Source organism: Microcaecilia unicolor, chromosome 4, assembly GCF_901765095.1.
Source record: "Microcaecilia unicolor chromosome 4, aMicUni1.1, whole genome shotgun sequence".
NCBI classification, from domain to species: domain Eukaryota; kingdom Metazoa; phylum Chordata; class Amphibia; order Gymnophiona; family Siphonopidae; genus Microcaecilia; species Microcaecilia unicolor.
The window spans coordinates 78772618-78795674 of record NC_044034.1 but is presented as its reverse complement, the minus strand read 5'-3'; the positions used below and the strand labels follow the sequence as shown (position 1 = coordinate 78795674).

The following is a 23057-nucleotide window of genomic DNA, read 5'->3' as shown; positions in this document are numbered from 1 at the left end:
ACATTACAGAATCCATGCTAACAAGTTCCTAGCTGTGGAAATTTAACATTGATTATTAACATTTTTCTCAGTAAATGGATGAGAGCATTTATACACAGAGAAGAGAAAATAAAGGTTCTAAGTCAGTTTTGCTGTGCTTACAATCTGCATAAGTGATGCTCGTTATATCAAACTGAAGATTTTTGAATTTATGGTTATAATAAATTGTTTTAACTTCCAGGGTAACTGATCTTGCTTCTGATTGTAATTCGCGCTAAACTTAATTTGGGAGTATGCAGAATATAAAAGATATTATTATTAGGGAAAGGGGATGGGATTTGATTCTGTGGTTACAATCAAAGTGGTTAACATACCATATACCGGTACTTATTTAGTACCTAGGGCAATCGAGGGTTAAGGGGATCTTCTTCTTCAGCTTAGCTCGAGTTATCGACAGCAGGGACCATTTCCATTCCTATGGGCTCTGCTGCAGATCACTTGAGCTAAGCTTTAGAAAAAGACCCCTTAAGGACTTGCCCAGAGTCACAAGGAGCTGCAATGGGAATCAAACCTAGTTCCTCAGGTTATCAGGCCGTTGCACTAACCATCAAGGCTACTCCTCCACTCTTATTAGCATCACCCTCTTGCTCCAAAATTAATTACTCCAGCGTTCAGTTTGGATCAGTTAATCTAGCCTCACGCCATATTCCATTTACACAGGAAACTGTATCAGGTTTAAGTGTGGACTACCTCCCTCTTATATTCAAACAATTGTGGAGGTGATGCTAAAACTGATACATATGCATTTAGGTCATCATTAATTACAACATGAGTAACTAACAAAAAAAAAAAAACTATTTTCCTGAATGGGAGTATTAATCCAAAAGTAATTTAAATTTCATGCTCCAGTTTCATTCTAGTGGAAATATAAGCAGAACTGAGACTAGAATGAATGCATACTCCCTAATATCTTAAGAGGTTTGAAAGCAAGTACTTTAAGGTGAGTGAACACTTCATAATGTTCATCTATTATAACAGACATCTAATATCTTTATTATAATCTGAGTTATAACAATGCCTTAACATTTATAAAGCATACTATGAAAATAATTTACACTTTACAAACGATTTATTGCTATAACATTAATAAACAGCTGTTTTGGGGAACAATTTCTTGGCAATATATTGCTGGAACTCACGCAACAAGAAAGCTTCCACCAGGAAAAAGATGAAAGACCATCATAATTATCAAATTGCAATTGAGACAGGAGGATAAGAAGTGGCTTGCATAATGTCACAAGATTCAGTGATACAGGACATCGTAGACTCAGAGTTCAGTGCTCTAACACCAGACTACATGTCTGCCAAAAACATTTTATCTTACAAAAAAAGTTACTCCATTAACTTGAAAGCAAGCACACCCATCAATTAGAACACAATCTGACACCTTTTACTTTCTTGCCAATTTTTCAAACATACAAATTGCTAACTTACAGACTAACCTTTGATTCAGCACATAAGTAATCAGTGCACGTGTATCAGTATTAAAGGAACATTTTACTTGGAGAGAGCACTTTGCAAAAATTTCAGATCATAGCACACAATTGATATTTCATAAAAATCATTCTCAAATATATTTCTTCATTTAAAAAAATTCAGTGCAATTCAGTGAAAAAAAATCTTTTATCTTTAATTTGTAAATTATAAATGTGCATTTGCACTGATGTACAAATAACCAACATGGGGCAGTTTGGCTAATCCTCAGAGGAAGCTTCCAAGCAAATCACTTAATTTTAGCAGCAGGATCAATTTACCACAATCAGTGGTCCCACCATGGGTACAAATGCAGAAGAGAAGAGTAATGCTTTCACTTCTGTCAAAGTAAATGCTCTGTTCCACAGATTGGAGTGCATAAGGATTGGATATGAAAATGGAACACCAATTTGTTTATCAACATCCTCTATTTTATTCCCATTCTCAAGTAACACTGAAAATAGTGTTTTAAGTATAGAGCACATATATTGGAGTGCTATTACAGGAAAATGCTAGATATTTAGTAGAGTAATACATTATAATACTTTTCACAAGTTAAAGAAAACAAAACCTGAAATTATTTAAAAAACTGTGCCTGGTTAAACATATAGTTTGGTTCAAAGACAAAGAAAAAACTGCCATAATAAACTTTGTTCTGTTTTCCTTATTTTTTAGATCACTGCCACCACCAACTGGTGAGGAATTAAGGGGAGCATGATTTCAATTGTACAAGAATGCAGTAAGCCTACAAACCTGCTCATTCAACAAAAATGTTGTCTTCTTCAGTTATTATAAAACAAAACCCCCATAATAAAGTACAATAATAAAGTACAATACACTGCTGATGCCAGGTTTTCACTGAACAGTAACCTAAAATGTACCACTGCTACATATTAGTTTCCAGTAACATTTCCTGTTTTCAGCACATGCAACTCACTATAAAACACAGAACACTTGGTTCCAAGGAACAGGTAAAGAAAAGGACACTGCATCAATAAAATTTCCTTTTGTTTTCCTTTTGGATTAACTTTACATAAGAACTGCAATTTCCATAATATTTTATATTTCAGATTTCATACTATAATGTAATAATTTCAATTCTTTTTCAGTAATGTTCTAGGGAAATATGTACACAAGTTGGCATTCTTAGATTAAAAACAGAATTTTATTGATACAGTAGATTAATAAAAATTGATAGGGGTGATAAAATAGGAAAATACTTCAAGACACTGTTTAATAGAACACACAAAATAAAAATGATGTAAAAGGGTTTTTTTGTTTTGTTTTGTTTTCATTCTCTCTTTTCCCCAATGCCACTGAAAGACCAGAAAACTCTGGCACCAATACTGAAGAGTAACAATGACTTATAACACAGGGACTATTTCACAATCCTCGTTTTCCATATATTATCCTATTCAACACCTGTAAAATCAGAATAATTTAGCACCTCTGAAGACAAATGGGTACCTAGAAGTAAACATGAAGATTAAATACAAAGAGGGGAAAAGAACCGTGGCAACAGAATGGGGCACTGTTTAACTGATACTTTTTTCACAGTAAAATGCCAAGGAGGGTACAAATACAAACACTGACAGATATTGCTTAAGATCCATTCCAACAGTTTTTTCCCCTCATTTTTAAAACATATCCAAGATATGACTGGGTACTGTCTGTTTAAAGCTGCAAGATAAAAGCTATACAAGCACTTCTGAAACATTAAAAAAGTACTATTTACAGGTCTCTTTAGTTCATATGTCTACACAGCCAGTGGACATTACAATTCACAACTTGAAAAAAAAAAAAAAGAAGCAAGCTAATGAAATCAATTTGTGTGGCTAAAGCTTGTGACATACAGGTTGCAAATGCAGGGGTAGTAAATGCAAAGGATTTGCTTTTGTTTTTATCTTCTGCATCGACTGCTTCATTCTGCCTCAAGCTTTCCAACAAAAGTGATCTCCATGTCTTCATGTGGCAGGATGACACTTCCAGGCTTGCTCATGGCCTAGCTCTTCTTGAGATTTTGCGACGTACCTGTTGGGTTACAATTCTGTTAGTTTACAGATTTCTGCAACACTCAAAAGTTAATGGTTGTATGAGAAACCATCATTTGAAGCTACAGTACATTGTGGACATGTGCTAATAGTTATGGCAAGGCAAACTATTTCACATCAACCTTCTCAAACTCAGCTTTTCCCCATTAAAAATGCTGAATGTCCTCAGGACCCCAAGAATTCTGTTCAAAATTATGATAAAAGTGCTTTAATTGAATTAAATATTCAGATAGCACAACTGACCACTGAATAGTATGTTGAAGGTATTGTGGTACATGTACCCCATTGTGGCTCCTTTCATAAAGATGGCTCACTATTGAGAACAAAATTAAAAATCATATGCATATGTGATCACACTGCAACACAGTCTTCATTATGAATGCAACATTAAAATGGACAGTACCATAACAAACTCTACTACATTCCAGGATGAACATAAAATAGCTGATAAGGAGAAAGTTGGCAGTCTGGGACCACAAGAAGCTAAATTCATTAGATTAAGATTATTTAGTTTATCCTATTATTGCTTCCCCTTACCTCAATTTTCTTCCATATTTCTTTAAAGAAAAAGACATAGTAATACTGTGAATGTATAAATGAGTTGATATGTGTCTACAGTATCATTTTAATTGTAGTACTTGTATCTTCCCTTCAACTATGCCCCTTCCACTAGCCAAAAAACGTGATTGGAATTCTGATAAATTTTAAACTAATTTGTATAGGTTATATATTATTTAAGCTATGTATCTTATGGCCAAGGCCCCTGGTTTTGTGCAGTAGTTCAGAGTGGATACTGCAGCAAGGGTCAGATAAGCAAAGTTACTCACCTGTAGCAGTTGTTCTCCAAGGACATCAGGCCAAGTATTCTTTCAACTGGGTGATGACATCCAACACCGGTGCAGATGCTGACTAGCAATATTAACTCAGAACTTTCTAGTGGCATCCCCCTGCACATGCGCTGGTGTCGCCCGCTGACTCACGAATGTGGGCCTCTTAGTCCTTTTAAGAAGCTAAAGAATACAACTCCAAGGGGAGGTGGAAGGATATGTGAGAATCCCTAGCTACTAGGCTTGCAGAAAACTACTACTACTACTCTAGGGCAATAGGGATTTGAAACATCGAGGCCTATAATTCATTCAACCTGAAACTATTTACATACTAGAGGTGGAGGTGCAGCCTGGAACAGAACAAAACGGGGGCTAGTGGGGTGGAGATGGATTCTAAACACCGAACAAATTCTGCAGAACTGCTTGCCTGAAGCAGCTGTCACCTCAGGTATCCTGTTAAAGGCAGTAATGAGATGTGAATGTGTGGACAGCTAACAATTTCGCAGCTTTGCAAATCTCCTCTATGGAGATTGACCTCAAGTGGGCTACTGACATTATGAGTCCTGACATGACACTCTATAGAGTCAGCTCAGCCTGGGCATAGGTAAAGGAAATGCAATCTGGTAGCCAACTGGAAATTGTGCGTTTGCCGATGGCTACCACCATCTGGTTTGGGTCAGAACAAAACAAACACTGGGTGGACTGTCTATGGGCTTTAGCCCTCTCTAGATAGAAGGCTAAGGTTTGCCTGCAATCTAAGGTATGCAGTACACTCTCGCCACGAAGGGCATTTGGTTTTGGGAAAAATGGCAGAATGATTGCCTGATTAAGATGGCATTACAACACTACCTTAGAAAGGAATTTAGGGTGCGTGCGGAGAGCTACTCTATTGTGGTGAAACAATTAAGTTGGATCAGCTACTAGGGTCTGAAGCTCACTGAAGTGACCACCACCAAAAACACCACTTTCCAGATCAAACACTTCAGATGACAGGAGTCAAGCAGCCCAAAGGAGCTTTCATCAGCTGGGTGAGAGGACAACATTGAGATCCAATGACTCAGTTGGAGGTTTGACAGGGGGCTTTGTTAATAGCAAGGCTCCCATGAAGTGAACAACTATAGGCTGCATAGAGATGGGATGACATTCTACAGGGTGATAAGTATTAACTGCACTTAGATGAACCCTTTCAGAGTTGGTTTCCAAACCAGACTCAGAGAGGTGCAGGAGGTAATTCAAGCAGTTTTTGTGTAGGGCAGGTGATGGGAGGCCTTGCCCTCACACAAGACCTCCTCCACTTGAATGAGTAACACCTCTTAGTGGAGGTCTTTCCTGGAAGCCAACAAGATGCAGGTGACTTCCTTTGGCAAATGTAAGGATTCAAATTCTACGCTCTCAACATCCAAGCCATGAGGGCCCGGGATCAGAGGTTGGGATGCAGAACAAATTCCTCTCTCTGTATGATGACGGTTGGAAAATATTCCAATCTCCTCAGATCTTCGGAGGACAACTCCATAAGAAGCAGAAACCAGATTTACTTCAGCTAGTAAGGGGATCGTAGCTCCATGGTCTTGTCTGAATTTCAGCAATGTCTTCTCTAAGAGTATTTGAGGATATGGATACAGCAGCCTCTCCCCCCAATATAAAAGAAAGGCATCCGATGCTAGTCTGCCGTGTGACCTGAGCCTGGAACAAAACTGAGGGACTTTGTTGTTGAGATGAGTGGCAATAAGATCCACTGAGGGGGTGCCCCACTCTCGTACGATTTTGTGGGCTACGCTCATGTTGAGAAACCATTTGTGTGGTTGCAAAACTCTGCTCAGTCTGTCCGCCAGGCAGTTGTCCTTTCCTGGTAAAAGAAAACCATTCCATGAAGGAGGGCTCACTACATTTTGACACAACGGGTAGGATCCTGCATCCCCCTGCTTGTTTACATAAAACATTGCGACATGGTTGCCTGTTTGAATAAGAATGATTTGATTCTGTAGTCAATCTCTGAAAGCCTTTAGAGCACTCCCAAACAGCCCTTAGATTAAGAAGGATGATATGGAAATCTGTTTCCTGAGCAGACCAAGTTCCCTGGATGTGAAGCTCATCCACATGAGTTCCTCAACCCAGGTTGGATGCATCTGTTGTTAGGACTAAGGATAATGGGATTTGATATACTGCCTTTCTGTGGTACAATCAAAGCGGTTACCACATTCTGAGGTGGAGTAATTTGGAATGGCAGTCCCACAGTCAAATTCATCCGAATTGTTCACCAGAGAAGGGAATGAGTCAACTCTGGAGTAATCTGTATGACATCTGCTAGGTTTCCAGCCACTGGGAAGCTATGGTGTACTGGGCCTCTTTCAAATGCAGACACTCCATAGGTGTGACATGCACTGTTCAGGATATGTGGCCCATCAATCTCAACTTTTGCCGAGCTGTGACTTGATTGCTGCTTGGGACTTGCAAGGCGATTGTTGATAAGGTCTCTGCTCTCACTTGTGGAAGCAAAGCCCGAGCCTGCACTAAATCGAGCAGGGTTCCTATGTATTCCAATCACTAGATTGGGAGAGGGTGGGATTTGGGGTAGTTTATTACGAACCCAATTAACTCCAACACCCAAACAGGCATATTGACTTTCATACTCCCTCTAGCAACGTGCTCTTGACCAGCAAATCGTCCAGACTGGGAAACATATATACTCCCAGTCTGTGCAAATACACCACCAACTTCCACCAGTCACTTGGTGAATACCCTGGGAGCTGATACGAGGCCAAATGGCAGAACGCAGTATTGGTAGTGATGCTTCCTTATGTGGAATCTGAGATACTTCCTGTAACTGGGAAGTATCGAAATGTGGGTATAGGCAAATTTTAAGCACAGCAGCACAAACAACAGACCAACATGCATTGGAAGTAGTTCCAAGAATTTTATTTCTACCCAAAATACTTATGCCTGACATGGCCACATTTGGCTAAGGGCTGCGTCAGAGGCAAAACTAGAGCCAAAATTCCTGAATTTACTGAGGACATACTAAAGATTTTGCTGGAAATTCTCCCGAGGACTTGCTGCAGGACTAATTCCCATTGATTGCTACACTAGAAAGAAGTGTGTGTGATTTTGCCTCTGACGCAGCCCTCGGCAAAACATGGCTACATCACGCATAAGTATTTTGGTAGAATTAAAATTCTTGCAACTACTTCCAACGTGTGTTGGTCTGCTGTTTAGTCTGCTGTGCTTGCATCACAGATCTTCAGCCTCTCATATATTTAACAAGTTAACACGATTAACTCGTTAAATGTTCAACTCTCGTTATAATTTTTTAATGCATTAATGCCATCATTGTCCCTCCCCCACCAGCCAACACCTCTTTTTACCTCTCCCGGCACCTCACTCCAGCAGCCCCCCTCTTCTCTGTATGCTCCATCTCCCTGCCCCTCACTGCTGCAGTGAAAACAATGCTGCTTCTCACATGGCCCAAAGTCTCTCTCTGTAACAGGAAGTTCCACCTCAGAACTCCTGTTACAGAGAGACGCAGCACTGTTTTCACTGCAGTGATGAGGAGCAGGGAGAAGGAGCCGCAGAGGAGAGGGGGACCGCTGGAGTGACGTGCTGTGAGAGGTAAGAAGAGGCGCCAGCTGGAAAGTCCTCACAGAAAAAAAGGAAGACAGAGAAAGAGTCCACGTCTTCCTCGTCGGTACCGGGGGGTACCGAGACCATGCGAGCGAAGGCGAAGAAGCACCATCATCGGTTGCCCTCCCGTCACGGTACCGAGAGCTCCGGGACGCCGAAGGATTCGGCACCTGTGAAGCGTCAACGCCGGGAGGACCGCTCACCCTCCATTCAGGAGGTGTCGATGCGCACTTCTCCGGACAGCCCGGTACCGCCTCCGCCTCCTCAGCAGATTCGGGCTTCGACTCCTGCACCGACTCCCCAGCTTTTCTCCACAGCCACTCTTGACGAGCGCCTCAAAGCCATTCTTCCAGGGATCCTGGAAAGGCTGCTGCGACCGTCTGTTCTGGTACCATCATGCAAGTGGCAGCCCCCGTAAGTCATTCAAAGCTTAATAGTTGGGTACAAGGGACTACCTTTATCTTTCACCTTTGCAAAGAACGTTCTAGCTTTAAATTTATACCATCCCAAATACAAAACATTAAATACATACATTAAGAGTGCTTTCTTGATCATCTTCTTCCTGAGGAATGTCATCATTAAGAGAAGGACTACACTGAGCCATGTCCATGTCTTCATCAGATTCATTTTCTTTACTTGCTGCTTGTTTGTAACGCCCAGAGTGGCTGCATTTTAGAACACAAAAATGTCACAGCCTCATCTAAATTCAGAGGTGTCAACACTGCCCCAGTACACATCACCGGGGTCAAAGATGGTTTTATGCAAATTGTGACTGTTTTTAATGTGTTTAGACTATGCATAAGATTCCCAAGATTGTTTCTGAATGTGCCCCGATTCCAATAATGTCATTGGCATGTCACTGGAATGCATAAAATGGCTGCTGCAACATGTGAGAATTTATAGCATTTTAATACTGTTTTAAGTAGTGATTTTGATTAATTTTTAGCAATTTTAGGTGTCCACATCTTCCTATATCAAATGCAGGGTTTATTTTACATTTCTGGATTTTTAACAAAAACAGTTCCTTTTCATTTTAAATAGCAGATTTTCTGTTTTTAGAACTCACATTATTCTGGTTTTATAGCAGCTTCTTGACATAAGTTATTTTAAATGTATACCTGCAAAGCTTACATTTTTAATTAAGTTTAAACGCTTTAAGGAAAACCCTCAACGTTCTGCATATAAGCTTAGAGCACATCAAGCTAGATTACTCTTTGATCTGATTTTCTGGGAAGGAGTGCTGTGGCTGCAAGCCCTGATTTTTAAACTCTACTTTGACAGTTATGCTGTTGCACATTTTTTAAAGAATGCTTTTGTTGCTGCCTCTTAAAAAGAAACATACTGTTTATATGACTGCTTGTTCCAGAATCATTAACTGCCTCTTGACTATTGTGAACCTATAAGTTTGCCAGCATTCCTGATTTTACTGAAGGGGAAGTGTGGTTTGAATACCCCCTTTAGGTATGTGCACTTGCTGCTCACTGAGATATCTTGTAAATTCCTATGCTTGATTCACCAGACTAATTATATTAGGAAACTAAGACTACACTCTAGTTTTGAATCAATTTTGTTTTACATTATCACATTAACAAAAATGCATGTTTATATATGTTATTAATCTTTTTAAAAGTGGTTTATCTTACAAATTTGAATATCTGTATAAGTTCTTAATTGATTAATTTTACTGGTTTATTTTCATTTGTTTTATTAATGGACACAGTTTTTTTAGTATAAATTTTAATTTGTTGGTTTTTAATTTATGACGTATGTCTGATTTAACAGTTGCTGCCCCTGAAGCAGCCTTAGGTGAAATGTGGCCATTTTACACTATTTTAATAAAAGCATTCTCTAAGTTCACCTCCCGTAATCTACTTTCTTTTGTCACTACCACTGACTGTGGAACCCATCTGCCTCTTCCATAATGATACCATTTAGAACTATCTGCTCAGCCATACCACACATTTCAGTCAATGTAACATTAATTAAGTTCTAGCAATGAACTGTCATACATTCTACAGGATCTGAATGGTTTGACCTGCAGCCAATTCTTGTTTCTAAGCAAATGGCTCTAAGACAGCATGTGACGTATACACACATGTACCCTTTTTTTTGGCCAGGCTCTTGTAGGCTGCCTCCACACTACTCAATGTCAGAACTGTTCATGTGCAGCTGCTAGCTGTCAACTGGTTTGAAGCATGGATTTTGGATTTAGCTCACACCTTTTTCAGAATCTATGTAAAGATCATACTACACAACTTACACATTCTTTTTGTTTTGTGATGGAGGTGTTTTTGGAGGCCTCCCTCGTTTTTTATGTGGCGTGGATTGTGGTGACTCGTCCGCAAGACATTCGGATGTCGCCAACCTGTTTGGAGGATGATCCAAATTTTAAATATTTAATAAAAAGTATTAAAACAAAAAAGACAAATAGGGTGCAATAAGGAAAATGACCTACCTCTGCTGTGCTTTTCTAGGCATTTTAGGTTGCCTGCCTCTTCGTTTTTGCTCCAGGTTTTCACTGACCTGTTCTTCCTCCATTTCTTCTTTATCTGTTGCTAATTGTTGAGCTTTTCTTCTGCCTCTCTTAGCAGGTTTTACTGCTGTGTCTTCCTTTGGTGTGGTTCCTTTAGCTGCTTTGGGAGGCCGCCCCCTCCTGCCTTTCTTTGGCGGACTGTTCTGTTCATCCTCATTTTCTAACAAATCTTCTTTCAGTCTCTTCTCTTCTGGCCAGGGCTCATCTGACTCTGAAGCAACTGCAGTTCTTTTTCTGCCTCGCTGACCACCCTTCAGTTTTTGCTCTTGTCCCAATTTGCACAGCTCATCAAGATTCATCTTCTCTTCTGGGTCTACAAGTGTTTTCTTTCGACTTCGTGGCTTCTCCAGTTCTGACTGGAAAGGAAATTTACATTTCTTAGTACTGTTGGTTAACTAAAGAATTATATCTCCACTTATACTTCATATTGAGTCATCTTACTAAACAAACAAAAAAAAAACAACAACAAAATTTTGTCAACAGTAAGGGTTGCACTGCTTTCCAAATAGTGAAAAAGAACAGTTATCTTAGTAAAAACAAACAAAACAAAACCCATATAAAGAAGCTGTGCTCCCCCTTCCCCCCCCCCCCCCCCCCCCCCAAAACAGCTCAAGTCAATTAAATATGACTGATGGGCATTTGAGCATATATATTTTTTTTCTGCCCCTACCAACCTTTCCGAATAAAACAACAGATCTAATTACATTAATGGATAAACTATTGCAATATTCTGTATACTACTTAAGGCACAAAATTAGAGACATTTATGTTTAAATCTTATTATTAGTTGATATGGACAATTAAACAAGTACTTGTCAGAGAAATTCCGTTACAAAAGGATGCCATCCAATATCATACAATCAACACAGTGAATTACAATATTGCATTTATATTTTCTCCCCCTCTCTCCCTCCCTCCCTCCCTCCCAGTGTCTACTAGTACTTCTTGGGCATTATCACTATTTCTCCTTTAATATCAAAGCAACATGTGTAAATTGTTTAAACAGTATTGCCCGTGTGATGTGTATCTTCTCTTGCCCCCTTATCCAACTAGTCCCACCCTCTACCCTTTAGGTTCCCTACAGGTTCAACAATATGTATTGTTCGGGTCTCTCACAAATATCAAATGTGGTGGTGCCTGTCATGACGTCTTATATACCTAAGAAGACTGCCAGTGTGGTATAGTTTGAACCAGGGGTCCTCTTGTCAATGAGTACTACACAACCTGTGTCAATATCAACAGGCTCCCTGTTTAATGGCAGGGCAGAAGGGGGCACCGGAGAAAGGTCAGAAATTCAGCAATAAACTTCTCGCTCTGGACGGGAGGGTGACCCAAAGTGCCTCCCACTGTGCCCTGAACCTGAGGCCCGCGGGACTATCCAAATCAGACACTCCACACCTATCAATTCTCATTTGTCTCACTAACTGTGAGCGCCATGCCTGCAGAGGGGGTGTTTCTTTCGCTCTCCAAAATTGCAAAATGGTAGTTATTCCAAAATATATTGCCATCTTTGCAAATGCCCTGAAGCCCTCTGGGGGGTCTGCAGTGTACTTAAAGATATTAAATAAAATTGAAGGCTCCCACACAAGGGTACAGTGCCATAGTTGGTCTATCCCCCTTATAACTTGTTTCCAGAACCGCTTCGCATAGAGACAACTCCAGAACATGTGGCCCAGAGAGGCCGCACCCTGGTTACATTTTGGGCATGTTCCTGCTGTATCGAACCCCGCCTTCTGTGCTCTGTGAGGAGATATATGTGTTCTGAGCAGCCACCGATATAGCCGCTCCCTTTGAGGAATGGAAAGCCGCTGTTTGTAGATAGATTTCAGGTATGACCTATACTCTTCCTCAGTAAGTGTACAGCCCAAATCCCTTGACCATTCCTGCGCTAGCCGCCGGAAGTCTATCTCTTCTGTGGTGTCTTTAAGTTGTTGGTGGTGGAATTTCAGTGGTACCTTAAGCTGTGCTCCCAGAGTAAACTCTTCTGAGAGAACCTCTACCACATCTTCCGTAAGATCTGTCCACTCTAGGGAGGCTACATAATGATTCAACTGGCAATACGCAAATCGATGTGTCGGAGGAATCCCGTACCGGGACTGGAGTTCCGAGTACGCGAGAATTTGTCCCTCTTCTGAAACTATATGTGCCAGGTATATGATCCCCTTTTTTGCCCAACTGCTAAATGTACTGACCCCCTGACCTGGGGGAAATGCTGGGTTATCACATATTGACATCCAAGGGGATACGCGGGGGGAGAAACGATAACGTCTACACACCCACCTCCAAGTTTCCCTAAGAGATTTCAATAATGGGTGTCTCTGAAATGCCGCGGTGGGCAGCGGAGTCCCGAAGTGGAGCAAATGACTGAAATGTGTACCCGAAAACACCGAGGTCTCCACTGACGTGACGGAGAAATCCGATGTCCCCCGATACCAATCGTTTATATGTCGCATGGAACTCGCAATTGCTAAAAATTTGATATTTAAAAGTCCCATACCACCCCCCTTCCCTTGGGGCCGCTATCTGGTGATAAGGTATTCTAGGTTTCTTCCCCTGCCACAAATATGTTTGTATTAAGCGCTGCAACTGCTTATCATCTTTGTGCTTCAAGAAGAGTGGTAATTGTTGAAAGACATAGAGCCACCTAGGAGCAACCACCATGTTGAATAATGCTATTCTACCCCAAATAGTAAGTGGCAGCTCCCTCCACATCAACAACTTGCTTCTAGTCATCTCCATCAATGGGGCGATGTTCTCTCTATACATGGAGGACCTATCACAAGGAATGTACACCCCCAGGTACTTCATTTTCGTTGCCTCCCATCTAAGAGGAGCCTCCCCCTGCCAATATGATTCAGTACCCGTGTCCATGGGCATCGCACAGGACTTGGAGAGATTGAGGTTAAACCCCGACAACATCCCATATTCCTCAATCAGTGTCAGGGCTGCCTTAAAGGACTCTTGTGGGTTGGTCAGCACCAGGAGGACGTCGTCAGCATAAGCCAGAGCTCGGACCTCCTGTTCTCCCAACTGTACTCCACTGATTCTGGGATCATAATTTAAAAGACGTAATAGTGGTTCCAAGGTTAAATCGAACAGGAGTGGTGACAAGGGGCAGCCCTGCCGCGTTCCCCTACCTATCCGAAACCTTGTCAAGAGCCCCCCATTAGCTGTTACATGTGCTTCCATGCCAGTATATAAAGCCTCAATTGCTTGCTTTACTCTAGCAGGGATCCCTATCCAATTCAACATATAAAACAAAAAATCCCACCCTACCCTGTCAAAAGCCTTGGTGGCATCAAGGCTTACCAAAATCCCAGGAGTCTCTTCAGATCGGCACCGGGCCATTGCAAGTAAAATTCTCCGAATATGCAACACAGAGTGTCTATTGGGGAGGAATCCCACTTGTGCAGGCTCAATCACACTGGGTAAGCACTTGTTGAGTCGTGTAGCCAGAATCTTCGCTAAAAGCTTAATATCAACATTAATTAATGAGATAGGCCTGTAAGATTCTGGCTCTTCAGCAGTTTTCCCAGGCTTCAACAATAGTGATATACAGGCAGTGTTTTCGTGTAATGGAAATTTCCCTTCTTGAATCACCGCCTGATGATATTCAAATAATGGCCGTATCAATTGGGGTTGCAGCATTTTATAAAATTCTCCAGAATACCCATCCATCCCCGGTGCCGAATATGACTTTAACCCCTTTATAGCCTCTGATAGCTCTTTGGGCTGAATGGGGGCCCCCAGGCATGCGATATCTGACTCTCCGAGCTTTGGCATTTGGGCCCTTCTAAGGAAATCACTCATGTGCGTCTCCCTGACCGGCTGTTCGGCGGTATATAGCTGTGTAAAATGTTCCTGAAATATTTGAAGAATCTTATCTGGGCTATTAGTGAGGCCTCCCGTCTTTTCTTTCAGAACCGATATGGTTCTGCCCTCTCCCCACTTCCGAACCACCCGGGCTAGCATACCCCCTACTCTGTTTCCGAATCTGTGGAACCTATATTTTAGGAAAATCCTATTTTTTAACACTCTTTCATGTAGCAGTGAGTTCACAGCTGCCTGAACAGACAAATAGGCCTCCCTATTAGCTGAGGTTTGCCGTTCCGTATAACGACGTCTAGCCTTCTGCAGTTGCCTATTCAGGTGCAAGAGGCTAGCTGTATTCTTTTTCCGCTTATTTGCTACATAAGCGATCAGGTCCCCCCGGAGTACCGCTTTACCAGCACACCAAAACAATTGAGGATTAGACTTGTGTTCTCTGTTAAATGATTCATATTCTTCCCACTTTTTAACCAGGAATTTTTGAAAAGATTTGTCTTTTACTAGATAATTGGGGAATCTCCACCGTCTGTTCAGTTGGAAGCTGCCTGGCGCCTCCAACTCTAACCAGACAGGGCTGTGATCAGATATCAATATCTCTTCGATCTTGGTGTCTCGGACACACTGGAACAAAGCTGGTGAAATAAACATATAATCTATTCTACCCCAAGTCCCGTGTGCTCTGGACCGATGTGTGTACTCTCTTGAATCCGGGTGTAGATTCCGCCACGCATCTATCACAAAGAGAGAACTGCTGAATTCTTTCAACATCCGAGCCCCCTTCCTGCTCTCCATTCCCCTATATCCCTCCCCAGAATAGTCGATCTTGGGGTCCATTAGTACATTCATATCCCCTGTAATTATCAAGTGTTTACTTTCATAGGGGAGCAGCTGCCTTGACAGTCTAGGAAAGAAGGAGTTATCAGGAGGGGTGGGGGCGTACACGTTTAACAGGTATAGTTCCCTCCCCTGCAACCACATTTTAATCAATATGAATCGTCCATTGGGATCTTGCAAAACTGTCTCCACCGTGCAAGCAAGCTGCCGGTGAATGCAGATTGCCACCCCTCCCTTCCGCCCATCTGAAGACGCATGGATAATTAGAGACATTTAAAGAAATATTATTAAGGCCAAAAACTAAGGGAAAATGTTAAAAATCAACTTTAATATATATGAGCATATGCTCCAGCTTCTCACTGCAACTGATGTATTTTTTTTTTGCATTACATACACAACTCCTGTGTTATTCAACATACACATTGTATATTAGGATAATACATTCATTTTCCATGCTTCTTCATTCTTGTCTCATTTTCATTTAATTATCTACCTCTTTTCTTAATCTATAGCCTTTCCCTTCTTATTGCTAATTTATTGTCCCTTCTAAATACAGATATTCAGAGTGATTTAAGAAGGCAGGTGAGGACAGGGTAGTACCATAAGGCTGCTATGAAAGGAGGGGAGGGGGTTCAAGCTTTTTTTCTTTGGGGGGGGGGGGGGAGAGGGCACAGGACACTTTTTTTTTTTCTTTTATGCAGGTCCTGGCTGATATTCAGCTGCAGCCTACATAACTGTCTTATGTAACATAGTAGATGATGGCAGACAAAGACTTAAAAGGTCCATCCAGTCTGCACAACAAGATAAACTCAGTATAAGGTATGATGTGATACTACATACGTATACTTGATTTGTCCTTGCCATTTTTAGGGTACAGACCATAGAACTCTGTCTGGCACTGGTTTTGCTCTCCAGTTACTGAAACTGTCCAGCCATGATCACGGCACAAACCACAGAAGTCTGCCCAGCTCTGGCTTTGATTCCTAATCATTGGTGTTGCCAATAATTGGGAAGCGGGCCCTGGTTGAATATAAGCAGGGACCCACATGAGCTCCAACAGCCAGCCCCACTTCAATTACCCCAGGTATTCAGTGCCAGTGCCTGACCATGGCCCAGCACTGAATACCTGGTGCTGATTTAGCCAGTGACTGTCGGTGTAGGAAAAAAAAAAAAAAAAAAAAAAAAAGCTGCCACCAGCTGAATATCGACGGCTAGCTTGTAAGCATAACATTTCTAAAATGTCAGCAGACTTTTGAGGCTGCTGTTGTATTATAATAAAAACAGATGTACCAAGTTGTCGTACCAAAAGTTCATCAAGCCTTGCATCCTTTTTCATACAGTGGCCAGAGATATCAAGAAATATCTGGTATATTCCAAAGAGTAGATGTATTCATTACTTCTTACTCCCAAGGGAAGTTGTGGCTTTCTCAAGTCTACCTGGCTAATAATTTTCTTTATAGACATTTTCTCAAGGAACTTATCCAAATCCTCTTTAAATCCAACTATGCTAGGTAACTTGATTACGTCTTCAAACAACAAACTCTACAGATTTATTGCATACAAAGCGAAAAAAAATACTTCCTCTAATTTATTTTAAATCTGCTGTTAATTTTATGAAGTATCTACGAGTCCTAATATTTCAAAGGGTAAAACGAAGTTACTCACCTGTAGCTGGTGTTCTCCGAGGACAGCAGGATGCATGTTCTCACTAGATGACACTACCGATACAGCCCTGGTGCAGATATGTTTCCCAGCCTTCTTTTTCTAGAAGCTTTTGGAAGTGGCCAAATGTACATGGGCATGTCTTCCCACCCACCACTGCTGTCGTGCGGGACCAGGTCAGCCTAGTATAGCAGCTGACAGAATGCAACTCCAAGGGGAGGCAAGCAGGTAATGAGAACATTCATCCTGCTGTCCTCAGAGAATACCTATTACAGGTGAGTAACTTAGTTTTCTCCAATAACAAGCAGGATGAGCATATTCTTACTAATAGGAATCCCTAGCTACCAGAATGTCAGAAATAAAAAGATGGAAAAAGAAGGGGCCTGCAACAGGCCAAGCCCAAGGAAACAAACTAAGAAATTGTAAGTGCCATATTTCACAATTTTCTTTTTGTTTTTTCTTTTCTGGAACATCCTGTACCAGAAAAATGGGCTTGGGGTGGGGGAAGTTGTATTCTAGACCCAAAAGAAGTTCTGAAGGACTGTTTGACCAAACCGGCTGCTGCTTTGGGGAATCTTCTAAACAGTAGTGATGTGAATGTGTGGACAGAAGAACATCTTTCAGTTTGGCAAATCTCTTCTATAGAAACTGATTTCAGGTGGGCAAATGATGCAGCCATGACTCTAATGTTACAAGTCATGATATGACCCTCTAGAGTCAGCCCTGCCTGGGCATAAATAAAAGAGATGCATTCGAGCCAATTGGAGAGAGTGTCTGTTTACCGATGGCAGCTCTCATCCTTTTGGGGTCACAAGAAACAAAAAACTGGGTGGCCTTTCTAAGAGCTTTAGTCCCTTCCAGTTAAAAGGCCAAGGATCTCTTACAGTCCAAAATGTGAGGTGCACTTCCACCTTGAAGGGCATGGGGCTTTGGGAAGAATGCTGGTAAAGTATTCGACTGGTTAAGATGGAAATCTGACACTACCTTGGGAAGAAGCTTAGAATGTGTGTGCAGCACCACTCTGTTATGATGACATTTCATGTAAGATGGATCAACTATTAGGACCTGAAGCTCACCAATTCTGTTGGATGAAGTTACTGCCACCAAAAATAAGACCTTCCAAGGTCAGGCTTCAGGTGACAGGAATCAAGTGGCTCAAAACGATGTTAAGATCCCATGACACTATGGGAAGCCTTATGGGAGGTTTCATAGTTGTTAGCCTCTTATGAAGGCTGAGCAGAAATTGGCTTACCCTCTACTGGATGAGAAGCTACAACTGCACTAAGGTGAACCTTTATAGAATTGGTCTTTAGAGTGGACTCAGACAAGTGTAAAATGTACTCAAGCAGTTTTTGTGCAGGCCTTGCCTTCACATCAGATGGCAAATCTCCTCCATTTAAAAACATAGGATCTTCTAGTGGAATCTCTCCTGGAGGCAAGCAGAACTCGAGACAGACCCTCTAGCAGATTCAAGGAGTCTCTTTCTAACTTGTCAACATCCAAGATGCGAGGGCTAGAGACTGGAGATCTGGATGCAAGAGGGACCAACTGTTCTGAGTGATTAGGGTTGGAAAGCATTCCAGCCTCTATGGATCTTCCAAGGCAAACTCCAGAAGTAGAGAGAACCAGATTGTCTCAGCCAACAAGGCATGATGAGAATCATGGTTTCCTGGTCCTGCTTGAGATTCAGGAGAATTTGCTATGAGATGTGCTGGATACAGAAGACCCTCTTCCCAGTTGAACAAAAGAACAGCCATACTGGGTCAATCCTGTTTCCAAACAGTGGCCAATCCAGGTCATAAGTAACTGGCAGAAACCCAAACAGTAGCAACACTCCATGCTACCAATCCCAGGGTAAGCAGTGGCTTCCCCCATGCCTATCTAAATCGATGAGAAAAGCATCCAACCTGTCCTGGAGTAGAACTGAGGGGCCTTTTGCATTGAGTAGCAAAAAGGTTCACACCAAGGGGGTGCCCCATTCTCAAAAGATCTTCCAGACAATTCCTATGTTTAAGGACCATGCGGTGGCTGGCTGATCCTGCTCAGTCTCTTTGCCAGATAGTTGTTTTTCTCTGCCAGTTAAGTGGCTCTGAGTATCCTCTCCTGAGAGACGGACCATCCCCACATCCTGACTGCTTCCTGACACAGGAGATACAAATCCGTACTCCTTGCTTATTGGCATAGAACACTGCCACTTGGTTGTCTGTCTGAATAGAAAAATTATGTCTTACCTGACAACTTTCTTTCCTTTAGTTCTATCAGATCAGTCCAGACCAACGGATTGTGTGCTTCTACCAGCAGATGGAGACAGAGGAAGAAAATAGTTCTTGTGGCTCACCCTTAAGGGTATTACGCAGCACAGAATGTTCAGTATTTTGAATAGCCAAGCAATGGTACTCAAAATCTGCCCGATAGCCAAGTAATTCAATCAGACCAAGTAATTCAATCAGGTACTTTACTGACATGCAGATATTTCACCGAGTCAGAGATCATATGTCATACAATAGGTTAGGAAAAACGTACAAGTAGAATCCGTGATATCTGAAAAACATAGTTTGTAAGCAAAACAAAATTAATCAACAAGAGAGGGATTCTGGATTGCTCTGATAGGACTAAAGGAAAGAAAGTTATCATGTAAGACATAACTTTTCCTTCCACAGCATCCTATCAGACCAGTCCAGACCAATGGGATGTAGCAAAGCAGTATCCCCAACACAGGGTGGAGCTAAAAGATTTAAACACTCAAAAGAGAGAGAAAGAATCCCTTTATACCAACATTCCTCAGGACGAAGCATCAGTTGCCATTCAGAATACACTCATAATACAACTACTATTTTATGAGTCCCTACCCATTTTCTGATTGAATTAGCGAGTTTAGCACTTAAAAGGAACTTTTTTCTTCCAAGGACAATTCTTTCAACAAGCTAAAGGTACAGTGATGGGGACCACTATGGCCCCCAAGATAGACAACAATTTGAGAAGAACTTCCTGAAGGTTTATCTTTTTCAATAAGAAGTAAAAATGTGGTGGCGATACACTGACAACACTTTTATGCTATGGTTGGCAGTTTAGACAGATTACATCAATTCCATGATTGGCTCAATACTAAAGATCCTAACAAAGTTTTCTATTCAGTATGATTGTCATAACATTCCTTTTCTCAATATTGTAATTCAGAAGGACATCTATAGCTTTAGTACAACATTATATAGGAAACCCACTGGTAAGTACAGAAGAATGGGTGTGTTTCAACATCTTGGCAGACAGGCTGTGGTGTCCCTCAGGAGTAACCACTCTTCTCCCCTTCTATTCAATGTGTATATAAGACCATTAGGTGATCTAACTACTTTAGGTATATTAATTATGTCATACAAGAAGAACAATGTTTTATCTTGGAATTGAATACTCAGCAACCTTATGGGATAGTGAGACAGATTACACCATTTTTTAAATAATATTTTATTAGCACATACAGACACTGCAATGTAATAGTCTGGATTGTGAAATTAGATACAATTTAAAGTTTTTATTCTATATTTTATGGCATTTTGCTATGTACACTCAATTTTAGAGTGCTTTAGTTATGTTTTAAATACTAGCTATACTTTGTTTTTAGGCATTTGTTTTCTACACTTTTTTTTTCCCCACAAAACTGTTTATGCATTTTTATTGCAAATTGGCCTTGGTACGACACAGTGCATATTTTCCATAGAGCACGTTAGTTTATGATTCTAAGAGCAGATACATCTGGTTTGAATATTTATTGAACTCTTTTTACATTATGACTAACACAGAAGAACAAAAGTCCTCCGCACAGGTCAATACAGGCAGGCAAACACAGCGAAAGTGACAAAGAATGATGTGGAAAAACATCCAATGGACTTGACACGAATCATGTTTCTGCCGCAGGGGCCTGCCTCAGGAATCCCTGTATAAAGTACAAGTCAAACTTCTCTCGATTTATCTGCTGCTTTTGACACTGTTGATCACAGCCTACTCCTTGATACGCTGTCCTCACTTGGATTTCAGAGCTCTGTTCTTTCCTGGTTTTCGTCTTATCTCTCCCGGTTTTTGTCTTATCTCTCCCATAGTACTTTTAGTGTATACTCTGGTGGATCCTCCTCCACTTCTATCCCACTATCAGTTGGTGTATCTTAGGGATCTGTCCTGGGACCTCTGTTCTCCATCTATACTTCTTCCCTTGGTACTCTGATCTCATCCCATGGTTTTCAGTATCACCTATATGCTGATGACTCCCAGATCTACCTCTCCACACCAGAAATCTTAGCAGGAATCCAGGTCAAAGTATCAGCCTGCCTGTCTGATATTGCTGCCTGGATGTCTCACTGCCATCTGAAACTAAACATGACCAAGACTGAGCTTCTTATCTTTCCCTCTAAACCAACCTCTCCTCTTCCCCCATTCTCTATTTCTGTGGATAACAATCTCATCCTCCCTGCCTCATCAGCTCGTAACCTTGGGGTCATCTTCAACTCTTCTCTCTCCTTCTCTGCACATATTCAGCAGACTGCTAAAACCTGTCGTTTTTCTCTCTATATCACCAAAATTTGCCCTTTCCTTTCTGAGCTCACTACCAGAACCCTTATCCACACTTTTATCACCTCTCGCTTAGACTGTTGCAACTTGCTTCTCACAGGTCTCCCACTAAGCCATCTCTCTCCTCTTCAATCTGTTCAAAATTCTGCTGCATGACTTATATTCTGCCAGTGTTGAGACTTCCGGTTATGCAGTGAGCGAAGCGGCAGCAGCTGTTTGAAGCTCCGGGAACCCCCGCTCTAAATCTGATAATAAAAAGTCACATCGCGTTCAGAAACGCCCTCCCTCGCGAACTTAAGTTCTTGGCTGCATGGACAAGTTCGTCCATAAATCCCCCACCGAAATGGCACAGAAAGCCGGCACGAAAACCAGGGGGAAGGTCGGAAGCGGAGAAAACAAAATGGCGGACGGCCCCGCGGTCGCGGCACCGGCATTCACAGAGATGCAGTTGGAACAACTAACATCAGCAGTGGTTCGCGCGATGGACCCGCGCTGGGATGCACTGTCAAAGCGCCTGGAATCCATCCAAACTGGGCTTGACGGGCTGGAGACCAGAACGGGAGACCTGGAGGTGAGAGTCGCGGCTTTGGAGGATGATACACGTGCGCAGGGCCCCGATATCGTCCAACTACAACAGCAGCTGGAGGAACAAGCCGCTAAGCTGGAAGACCTAGAAAACAGGTCTAGAAGAAACAATATAAGAATGGTGGGGATTCCAGAGCGGATACAAGATAGAAACTTGTCGGACTGGCTGGAAAACTGGCTTTCAAAAGAACTAGCATTGACTGATTCTACAGGACATTTGGTTGTCGAGAGGGCACACAGGGTAGGGCGCCGAATGGAAAATTCGCAGCGTCCCAGAGTAGTAGTGGCAAAGCTCATGAACTTCCGACATAAAATTGAAATACTGCAGGGATACCGCCAGAAAAGAGAGTCTTTAAGCTTTGAGGGGCAGAAGATAATGATTTTTCAAGACTTCTCACAGAAAGTACAAGAACAGAGGCGGGCATTCCATCCACTATGTGCGGAATTGGCACAAAAGAATGTAAAATTTGCGTTGATGTATCCCGCACACTTGAAAATACGACACCAGGACACGTGGAAGCACTTTCAAAGCGTGGCAGAGGCTAAAGCCTTTGCAATTGACCAAAAACTAGGCAAACAGCCATGAGCGACATTAATGGAGGGCTGAGGAAAAGATACAGTGCCATTGATTGAAAAAAGTGACTGGTAAAACTTGGTTTGTTTGAATGAAAGCGGGGACTCCCTCTGCAAAATCCGGAATTCTAGACCCGTGAGTAGATTGCGGACAGGGGTAAAAGAAAGAAGGGAGACCGTAGGAAGGGGTAGGGATGGGGGGAAAGGGGGGGAACTCGTCCAAGCATTGGTATTATAAAGAGGGGACCTGGTTGTGGGCAATAAGGACTAATTGTAAAAAAGGGACAATAGAAAGCGAAAGACTGAGGGGGCAGGGTGCGATTCAGAAAAAAGTAAAGATCATGATACTACAAAACTTATCCAGAATGACAAAAACACTGGGCAGGGCGAAGAGCAAAATAAAAAGAAACTGCAGAGTGGGTGACAACCCATTATTTGTTATACACACGGCATTATGACGGTCAGGTTGGTGTCTTG

General features: G+C 41.8%; 1 protein-coding gene across 1 annotated transcript in view; it reads right to left on the bottom strand.

Moving 5' to 3' along the window:
- Window positions 1-1650: 1650 nt before the first annotated feature.
- The window catches only part of LOC115468570 (sister chromatid cohesion protein PDS5 homolog B-like), a 60693-nt gene continuing 39286 nt past the window's right edge, over window positions 1651-23057 (bottom strand). Inside the window, exons 5-8 of the mRNA XM_030200371.1 lie at window positions 10464-10897; window positions 10269-10373; window positions 8541-8673; window positions 1651-3543 (exon numbers count right to left, since the gene is read on the bottom strand). Of these exons, the coding sequence (XP_030056231.1) occupies window positions 3508-3543; window positions 8541-8673; window positions 10269-10373; window positions 10464-10897 (708 nt within the window). The 3' untranslated portion in view covers window positions 1651-3507. The remainder of the gene's footprint in view (window positions 3544-8540; window positions 8674-10268; window positions 10374-10463; window positions 10898-23057) is intronic.